Source organism: Salvelinus alpinus, chromosome 3, assembly GCF_045679555.1.
Source record: "Salvelinus alpinus chromosome 3, SLU_Salpinus.1, whole genome shotgun sequence".
In the NCBI taxonomy this organism is placed as follows: domain Eukaryota; kingdom Metazoa; phylum Chordata; class Actinopteri; order Salmoniformes; family Salmonidae; genus Salvelinus; species Salvelinus alpinus.
Window position 1 is genome coordinate 21446507 of NC_092088.1, and position 10402 is coordinate 21456908.

The 10402-nt window shown below is 41.2% G+C and overlaps 2 protein-coding genes across 2 annotated transcripts; one reads left to right on the forward strand and one right to left on the reverse strand.

Annotated features, from left to right (window-relative positions):
* Positions 1-15: 15 nt before the first annotated feature.
* Positions 16-4183, forward strand: pnpo (pyridoxamine 5'-phosphate oxidase). Its single transcript, XM_071391957.1, has 7 exons — positions 16-442; positions 1079-1203; positions 1300-1399; positions 1748-1801; positions 2394-2522; positions 2629-2699; positions 2866-4183. The coding sequence occupies exons 1-7, from the start codon at positions 254-256 to the stop codon at positions 3029-3031; spliced, it is 834 nt and encodes a 277-aa protein (XP_071248058.1). The 5' UTR covers positions 16-253; the 3' UTR covers positions 3032-4183.
* Positions 4184-4562: 379 nt separating this feature from the next.
* Positions 4563-9289, reverse strand: prr15lb (proline rich 15 like b). Its single transcript, XM_071391958.1, has 2 exons — positions 9177-9289; positions 4563-5037 (listed from the first exon to the last, which is right to left on the reverse strand). Exon 2 carries the CDS (start codon positions 5004-5006, stop codon positions 4677-4679), a length of 330 nt encoding a protein of 109 aa, XP_071248059.1. The 5' UTR covers positions 5007-5037; positions 9177-9289; the 3' UTR covers positions 4563-4676.
* Positions 9290-10402: the final 1113 nt, after the last annotated feature.

The following is a 10402-nucleotide window of genomic DNA, read 5'->3' on the forward strand; positions in this document are numbered from 1 at the left end:
AGCACAGCGCCATTTCCATTCAATTGAACGCAGCCCTGTTGTTCACACGCGTATCTGCTCTCTCATTGGCTAGAACCTGATCTAGCCTTCTTCCACCTGACATATTTGAGGAGGTATTTCCATTGTTAGAGCGGTCACTCGACTATCTTGACAATATATTAAAACGTCTTTGAGCGAATGTTTGCATAATATTTTACGTAAGACAGCGAGCGTGATTACGTCGGCGTCAGGCTTTGCGTGTTTGTTGTAAAGCATGAGGCGCATACTCGGTTGCAATACGTTGAAGAATATCAGTGAAGTAGGTAAATACTTTCATCCCCAGGTTTCTTTGACAGCTTGCTGTCGAGCCTTATTTTATCAGTCATTTTGCACGAAAACTACCAGTGATTCTACAGCCATGGATCTCAGTGACATGCGAAAAAAATACAAAGGAGACGAAGAGGTGAGAATTGACGAGTTTGCTATGACACAAGCTACCTCACCTTTCTAATTTGGGTGAATGGCTATAAAGATGTCAATGGCAGGTGCAAATACTTGCATATTCCAGAGGCACAACAATGTCTAGCCAGTGTGCTTGCATTGTTTCAATTGTGTATGAATTACGTTGACGACCCCAACATTTTCATTGCATCAAGTATAAAATGTAAATTCAATGTACTTTAGTCATATGTTAAATCTGCTCACAAAGCTGACTTCGCTTACGTCCAGCGTCTTGTGATGTAATGAAGGGGCTTCTCTCCACCAACAGCTCCTCCACTGGCAAAGGGAACATAAGGGCCCCTATTATATATCAGGGGCCCAATCAGGCGGTTGCAACTTTACAGAGTGTTGTAGAACAGATAGATAGTGTAGTCATATAGAACAGAGATTTGTGGCACCTCTAGTCATATTATATTTATCATCTGCTACGTTTTGACGTTTCACCTCACTGCGTAGCCTACACCCCAGCAATTGGAGTGATCAGAACTTCATTGAAGATGTCATAATAAACATGGGCCAACGTTGAATTCCCTAAATGCTTATGACTTCAATGTAATGTGCATTTTGATGTAAAAGCCTCTATCTTAACTTGTTTTAGTGCTTTGAAGAGAATCATCTTGTTTCTCTGGACCCCATCAAGCAGTTTGGAGATTGGTTTGATCAAGCCACAAAGTGTCCTGAAATTGGAGAGCCCAATGCAATGTGTATCGCCACATCCACCAGGTGAGTACCCCCATAAGTAGTCCCTCAAGCACAATGCTTGCTTCTTAAGCTAAATTGTAACACATTTTCTATCAATCTGTCTGTTTCTTCATAAAGAGATGGACGTCCATCTGCTCGAATGGTCTTGTTAAAAGGCTACAGTAAAGAAGGCTTCCGGTTCTTTACCAACTACGAGAGCCGGAAAGGTGGAGAGCTGGTTAGTACCTACTACTGTCACTAGGCAGGCATCTTCCTCCCTTTCCTCTCAAGTGCATGTGTAGCACATGGGGATGTGCGAAACTTACTCCTCAGCCCGAAGTGTCCCCACTTGCGCCAGTGATTAGCTAGCTTTTCACGTGACGCCGACTGGTAAGACGCTTATTGAGGTCATGCATGCTAGCAAGGCAGAGGTCCTGGGTTCGAGCCTCAGTGTGAGCCGATTCAGGAGGAAGTGATACTTGCTAAGTAAGCAACGTGACGTCCTTTGCACCTGCACCACTAGATTATGTCGTACTACTTCTGTTTTCCGATTTTACATCTGATATTTTCATATCCCTTCCTGTAGGAGAGCAACCCTTATGCATGTCTGTGCTTTTACTGGGAGCCCATCAACAGGCAGGTATGTGCTTAATTTTACCTCTTAAAATGTAGCGTACTTGTTAACCCATTGTTTCAATATCTTCAAATATCTTTGATTTGGTATGATGAATATGTTGTGATTTGGGTTTTGGATGAATTAAAGGGCAATTCCATCACTTTTCAACCTAATTTCGTATCTCCAGCACAATACCAGTGTCTACATATGTGAAGACAGGTGCATTTCTATGTTGTTGTTTTTTTAATAAAGAAGTTCAAAAGTTTTACATGATGACATCATCAAAAGGTAAAGCATTTTTAAAAACAGTGATTTTCAAACACTATGAGATGTGTGGTGATGTGGAGAGAAAGAAAATACCCTAACTTTGGGTAGAAACTCATTGCAGGTTAATCCTACCCGGTAATGTCACAGAGAAGCGTTATTTTTTTATATTTCTTGTCTTTTTAACCACAGATCATAGAAATGTGCCGTTTTCTCATGTAGACACTCGGCTGGTGCTGGAGATAACGAATATGGGGTTGAAAAGTGGTGGAATTTCCCTTTAACTAATGCAGGATGACACTGAATTTGCTGTACAGTTAGTTGGCACTCACTTGAGAATGTGTGTGTGCAGGTCCGTATCGAGGGCAATGTGGAGAGAATCCCCTACCAGAGCTCCTGTGACTACTTCCACTCCCGGCCCAAGAGTAGCCAGATCGGGGCCGTTGTGAGCAGACAAAGCACTGCAGTCCCTGACAGAAATGTGAGGACCACCAATGTATTATAGAGATCCACCATTGGACTTATTGCCAAAATGAAGGAAATTAATGAACATATGTGAAATCTGCCGGTTTTATTTCACTCTGCAGTACCTGAGACAGAAAAATGCAGAGCTGGAGGAAAGGTACAAGGACACAGATGTCCCCATGCCCGACTACTGGTTAGTATATTAAATCACCAAACCTGTGCAGTAAATTGTCTATCATGTAATCTCAGTTAACCCAGAATTAAAATCTGAGAAATTTGGTCAGATGCTATCCACGAGAGATGATCTATCACGTAAGCCTCTTCTTGTTTTTGCACATTGTCCCTCTATCTTCCAACAGGGGAGGCTATATCGTCAAGCCTTACTTGATAGAGTTCTGGCAGGGTCAGACCAACAGGCTACATGACCGCATCGTCTTCACGCGGCTGAAAAATGGAGAGAGTGTTCTAGAAGAGTATGAACATAATGCTGAGGCAGGCTGGGTCTACCAGAGGCTATCCCCTTGAGGTCAGTTACATTAGGGGAAATGGACTAAAGGCAAGGCTGGAGATTGGGCCTAGCGTACAAGTCACTCATGATGTCATCATCGTCAACCAAATGACCACCGTCATCTCAATGCAGTAGGAGCCTCTCATGTTGATGTTGAATAACTACGTGCTATATGTGTGTCTTAGAAAAAGCTAATTATGGCTTGTTTTCTCCAATCGTTCTTGTTTAATAGCACATCAGTAGCGATTTTATTTTTATTTATTTTATTTTCTGGATGGTTAGGAGGCTTGATTGCCTGTTGTCTCCAGGGCAACAATGGGAAATGATCAACGTGATATGACTATACGGTCTAGCACGTAACCTGTGATGCGAGGTTTTACGAATCTCAATATGCTGTATGGCACACTTTACATTCCCTGACGCTTGACGTGCAAAGTCTGTCTAGTACAGTAGTCAATGTTGGATAATTATTGACAGTTAACCGGTTATCCAATGAAAATGCATTTCCGCGACCTCAACAACCCCTGGAAACTCTGTACTTGTAAAAAGCGCAATCTCCAGTACTGTCTGTCTGTTATTTAACATTTGTACTTGAGTTCCACTGTATTGGATGACATGTTCTGTCTAGCAGCTAATATGTCTTCTGAAGGCCCAAATCCACAGCAGTTTCTCTGTCATGTAATACAGATAGCTTATTAGACTGTAGTCCCTGTGTTGAATTTGTTATGGATTGATTGTCATGTCTGTGGCTCAAACTGCCTTTTTAATATAGGTAAATTAAGATTAGAAGAGTTGACGTGAGTTCAGTTGTGCCAAGGTAATTCAGTGTATAAAGTCAGTCATGTCTGAGAATGAGCTTGGTTGTTCACTTGATTTTCTTGGTGTGTGAAGACCTCTGTATTCGCGACAGTTTAAATGGCACATCCGAGTTGTGATCGACTGAATGGATCTGAAAATGTTTTAATCTGCAAGTGAGTACTCCGTGCTTTTTCTGGCCAAAAGATGTCGGTGTTGCATGAAAAAAAGCTAAATTTTACCTACCAGTAAGTATATTGCCATACACCTTGACTGACATTTTGATGTTTTTCAATCAACTTTATTTTATGCAGATCTTTTTAGCGTGTTAGATTAAACAGAACTGTATATAAATAAAGAAAATAATCACTGGATCACATTATACTCTGACTTGTTCTTATGGATAGACATGCCCTTTTCTGTGATCACTTCAATACCATGTATCCCTCACATCTCCTGTCTGACTCCATTTACCCAAGCCTCGCCACCAACCGGACTCCGACGAAGTGACAAAAATCCCTGATGGAGGGCCCAGTTTACACATTCTTATATCACCATGTCGTAAACTAGACTTCTTCATATCATTACAGGTCATTAAATATACAACATGTGTAACTAAAACTGGTGAAAAACACCACCCATTCTAATATGTTTGCATCAATGAACCTTGAACAGTGTTGTGGATGTGCATGATGATAATTCAGCTGGTTACAGTATTATCTGTGTACTTAGGTGTGGAGCCCACCTTGAGAGTGTATATATGTTTTGTACCAATAAGACTATGGATATGTTGTTGTCGTGAATGGTGTGGCTGTCTGTTATGCATGACTAAAAAAAGAGCCTAAAAAGCATGCACCTGGTTATGTGCTATTTCTCTGCCCTGTGGTTCTCATCACTGAGACTGTGTTCAAAGAACAGCATAGGGTTCTCAGGCAGTGTGGCACGGATCTTCTTCTTCTCCTTGAAGCGACCAGAGTGGGACACCTTAACATGGCGACCTTTAGTGGCCGACTTATCCACTATCTTCTCCAGTCTGGCACTGAATTGGTTGTCCATTGAGTCTGTGGGGAGCTGAGGGCTGTTGTGATGCTCCTTATTCCCAGCGTTATTACCATACTCTTGGGGGATCTCGTACAGAACCTTTGCCTCAGACTTCGTACGTGAGAAGGTCAGCTTCCACCAGCTAGGGTCAGCCATGGCACAAACAGAGACTGGAGGGGGGATTGACCTAGGGAGGAAAAGGGCACCTGGTTATGTCAATCAGTAACGTGGGTCTTTGTGAGAGTTACACAGTAAGAGGTTTCAAGTTGAAGTTCAAGAGACGCAAGCAGGGGGGTTCTTGTGACAATGTTGACATGTTTCTTGTAGTTGATTCCCTGACTAAATTGACTCATTCCTTACATTTCAGGGCAAAAAGGTGAAAATGATCCAGACCTTCAATATAATAGCATTCATTAGCTGACAATGATCAACTTTTATCTTGAGAGTTAAAGACACACTCCAGCTGTAACACTTGTGAACTTTTCCTGTTGAAAAACACAAGTAAACATACAGTAATGTACACACAGACACTTAATGGGGAAAACATTTTTTGGGAGCAAAATAGGGTTTTTAAGACAACTGAAAATTTCAAGGAGATGGTCTGATGTGATGTCATTGCCCCCCCCTCCCCCTTGCTTGTGGGAACAATAGAGGAAACCTTGGAACTACAGGTCAAGTGTAAATGCAGACAAAGTTGACATTTTTGAGGTAATGATAGATTTTGGCCATATTGACTGAATATAAAGAAAACATTTAAGCAGGGATTGACATTGAGAGTTTCACTATTTCCAGGGACAAGTGAACTGAGCCTGCTTTGAGGTGGACCCATGGGGCTTAAAAAAAGAAAAGTGAAAACAACCAAAACTTATCTTATCTAATTCCTCCCCATTGTTTAAGATGTTTACGTGAAAGACAGAAAATGTATGGAATTCATGGCAGTCGGGCAAATTGAGCCTGCTCTCAGAATTGTTTTACTGATAACCAAAATACAAACAAATCCAGTCCTGATCTTTCTTTTCTCCCCTATGTGAAGGCAAATGCTTTCAAGCACACGTTCCAGGTTGGCTGGTGTACTTTCTGTGTGTCTATATTCTGTGTACTTATCTTATGAGTGTGTATTTATTTACCACAGGATTCATGCTGTAAATTGTTAACTCCCTTGTTTTTTTTGTGTTTTTTTTTTTACCTGGCAAGCCAGTTAAGAACATATTCTTATTTACAATGACGGCCTACCCCGGCCAAACCCTAACCCGGACGAAGCTTGGCCAATTGTGTGCCGCCCTATGGGACTCCCAATCACAGCTGGTTGTGATATAGCCTGTAATCAAACCAGGGTCTGTAGTGACAACTCTAGCACTGAGATGCAGTGCCTTAGACCGCTGTGACACTCGGGAGCCCTTGTTAGCAGTCTCTATCACATCACAGTGATAAAGACTAATCGAGGAGATGACTCATCTGACATCTGATACAGGCTCTCAGCTAATAAATTAACCGACACATTGAGAGGATCTCGTGCCTCTTCCATGTGATCTGATATGAACTCAGAAAAAACCTTTCGGCTGATGAGAAAGCAACTTGTTTCCTGAATCCACTCTAGATACACCAACACAATACAAACTGCCAGGGGCGCAACTTTCACTGCATTTCTGTCACCCAGATTTATCATTGAAATGTGATACAAAACAGGGCAACTGTATGCTTTAGGACCATGCGGACACCTCCGAGTGGTCAGGTAAGCTGTTTGGAGTGTTTATCCGACTTTATTAAAAAATTATGTCCCCCCCACTTCTAAAACCAAAGTAGCGCCCCTGCAAACTGCATCCTTTTCCATTTTTGATTTGCGTGACACATGCAAACAAGTAGCAATTACAAGAGCACACATATTAAGCCCAGGTATTGCGATGCTTTGTTCTCCACTGTCAGTATGAGGTGTGCCCCAGCTCTGTCACCTGGCAACCTTTTAGCCAACATCCGTTCCAGTTGAAACGCTAATAGTAATAGACTCACCCTTTTCTGATGATCATTTAAGCATGGTGTTGTAAGAATACAGGCATACCACAAATACTTTTTAGAATGTGAGCTATTTTGGGTATACCACAGTGTGTTAAGTTATGGGGTTAATAGATGTATCATGTTATCTACCATTAATAGCATTAAAGCAGGTTATATTCATGTTTCCTTGAGTTGTTTGGTGCAACATACAATGGAGATGGCAAGAATGAGACAATGCCAAGTTTCCGGTCAACCAAGCAAGTGAATGCCACAGAAACGTGCTTGTTACAGTCTATCATAGTCGAAAAATAAAGCAATATATTTATAAGTTGGGTTGGTTCTCTGGGAACTCCCTCTATAGAACATGTTAATTTGCTTAAAACGCCCATATCTATTCTGATATGGCTGTAGTCCACAATTTATAATTTAAATGCAACAAGTAACAGATTAATTTTCATTGCCCTTAGTTTGCCCAACCCCATGGCATGAAGTTTACCCCAGCAGTCTTGACAGTACAGCTTGCTGTGGGTTTGATATCACACCCATGCAAATGTACATGTGAATTACATCGCTTTCTTATCTGAAACACTTGGCATTGGCAGAGTTTGGTGCTAGGCATATGCCTATGTAGTGTAAGCAAGAAATAACAATCTGGGTCGGCGCATAGTAACGTCACTTTGTCACTGTCATGTTCAAAGTAATTGTGTTATTTCTTTGATGCAATCCTTGTTCCGAGCTAGTTTTACTCTTTGAGTTAATTAGCATTTTCTAATTGCACTTATTTGTGACCTGGTTGTTTACAGTCACAGACACCCAAGAAGCAGATACGGTTGCTCCCCAAGATGAGCTTTTATGGCTTTGTAGTGTTTCTAAAAAAGGTGCAGTTACCCTCCTGGCTCAGTGTTGGACTCCTGTTCCCTGCCAACTTCCTGACTAACTATGACATAATGATTTATAGGGGTTGTAAATAGTCAATTAACTGATTATTAACCCTTTATTTTCAATATATATAAATGTTTCAGAAATGGTACCTTGAAGATAGAATCTGCAGTTGAAAAAAGTGTTTACCCCTCTTCTGTTTTGGTAAAAAGCTGAGGGATGGGCCTCAAATTCATAGACAGAGCATTGGATGCAAGAACAGACCACATCAAAATTATAGTTTTAACCATGTTTTCAAGGTTTTCAGTGTTTGTTTACATCTATGAGGTTTACAAACCTTAGATTAAAAAAACATTTTGTGTTCTGATGGAATATGACAGTTGAACTAAGCTCACGAGGAAATTTATAAGTTATAAATTAATGATATGATACCCATTGATTCTTGAAGAATATAAGTCCAGAAACGGATGTAGCAACTAAGGATTCTAGCTAATGGCTAAGTGTTACCTGAAAGAGTTTAACCAGGTTAGATTGATAAGTTTGACCATTATTCTACCATCTCTCTGCCATCTTCGATTTTACCTTTACAAAGAGAACTCGTATGACTCATTTGGGGTTCTCAGTAGGTCCTGTTTAATAAGTTACTCTGTGTTCTGCAAAGCTTCAAAGATCACAGTGAAGGAACACCATGTTCACGCTGAACACTGAGAAATCACTAATTGAGTACAAAGCCTTTCAATGATACATTGTTTGAGCTTCTGAAAGGTGGGTCCAAGGACATCTACTGTACTGTATGCCTGAGCTTCCCTGAACACAGAGCTGGAATGTTGCAACAGTCTTGGGTTTCACTTTGGCTGCCAGGTTTCCTTAGGTTGGTTGCCATCTCTTTTCAGCTATTGCATTCCACTCCTTGTCACTCCTATCACTTGCCAAAGAGACTGGCAAATGACAGGAGTGGCAAGGAGTGGAATGTTAGCTAAAAATACTGGTAACCAAACTAAGGTTCACTGTTGACCTATAACATAGAGGTTGGGAAAGGATGCTCTGAGGGCACACTGATTTCTCACATAGCTGTGGCCCTCGTGTCTCTCCATATTTCTTGTTTATCAGTTGTGACCTATCTGGACAGTTTAAATCATAATTTTTTCTATGTCAGAAGGGCTGGCACACGGCTTGTACCCAGTTGATTTAGCATTTAGCATAATTAGACACTATCAACTTGATGCCACGGAAATGTAAAATGTAAGCAAATGTACTGTATCAGGATATTTTGAATTGGATTACATATAGTGAAATGCACACAATAAGAAACTGTAAAATACATAAAGGCTAAAACCCATCCTCTAAAAACATAAACATAACACAAGTAGGACATTGACATTCCAATTATAAACATTCCTACTAGAAATAATGGTCCCTTAATGGATGTACAGTGTGCATGAATATAATTCTTACCTTGTTGATGGAGAATTGGTCTCTGTCCTGGAGAGGGAGTGGATTTCAGATGTGAAAATGTCCAACCATATCTTAGTGCTCTCCTACTTAGAGGTTCTGCATTAATTTCTTATACTTTATTATTCTCTCTTTCTCTTCCTGTTCTCTTTTCACATTCACTCAGTTTCTCAGTCCTCCTTATGTTGACACTCAGGTGTTCCGCCACAGGTGCAGTCTCTCTCTCTCTCTCTCTCTCTCTCTCTCTCTCTCTCTCTCTCTCTCTCTCTCTCTCTCTCTCTCTCTCTCTCTCTCTCTCTCTCTCTCTCTCTCTCTGTCTCTCTGTCTCTCTGTCTCTCGCTCTTTCTCTCTTGCGCACACACACACAAACACACACACACCAGTGGAGACTGGTGGGAGCAGGAGGATGGACTCATTGTAATGGCCGGAATGGTATCGATGGAGCGGAGTCAAACATGTGGTTTCCATTTGTTTGATGTGCTTGATACCGTTCCATTTATTCCATTACAGCCATTACAATGGGCCCGTCCTCCTATAGCTCCTCCAACCAGCCTCCTCTGACACACACACACACACATGCACACACACGCACACACACAAAGACAGCCAAATACAAGCAAGTAAATGTAACAACCATGTGATTTGAAGGGGACTTGTTGTCAGAATGCCCAACCCCTTTCAAGAGTACTGTTAATTAAGTTACTGTCCCACTGGGCACACACTGGTTGAATCAATGTTGTTTCCACGTCATTTCAATGTAATTATGTTGAACCAACGTGGAATAGATGTTGAATTGACGTCTGTGCCCAGTGGGGTCTTACAGTGAACTTGAGAGGTGTGCAGCTTTCCAGTTGGTAAATTAATGCACTATTACAACCCCTCTCCTACCGCAAAACTGGATCTGTTTCCAAGTGGAATGGAATGGAAACAACTAATTTTAATTGGCCAAAGCCATGTTTTCTCATGGCTATAGCCATATCATTGGAATAATATGCTGAAACAAAACACTCTGACGAGTGACGTGGTAATAATTTGCCTTCACTAATGTGATTGGATCATTGGATATCCTTATGTTTGCAACAATGTTTTTCCAGTTACCATCCCTGGGTCGCTCCTCTTTTCAGTTCGCTGCAGCTAGCGACTGGAACGAGCTGCACAAAACACTCAAACTGGACCATTTTATCTCCATCTCTTCATTCAAAGACTCAATTAGGGACACTCTTTACTGC

Bases quoted from the DNA above. Each gene is read 5' to 3' on its own strand.
- pnpo (XM_071391957.1), top strand. From the start codon at position 254: ATGAGGCGCATACTCGGTTGCAATACGTTGAAGAATATCAGTGAAGTA. The intron at 1,400-1,747 runs GTTAGTACCTAC...CCCTTCCTGTAG, and splicing joins GCCGGAAAGGTGGAGAGCTG to GAGAGCAACCCTTATGCATG. The intron at 2,700-2,865 runs GTTAGTATATTA...ATCTTCCAACAG, and splicing joins GTCCCCATGCCCGACTACTG to GGGAGGCTATATCGTCAAGC.
- prr15lb (XM_071391958.1), bottom strand. From the start codon at position 5,006: ATGGCTGACCCTAGCTGGTGGAAGCTGACCTTCTCACGTACGAAGTCT.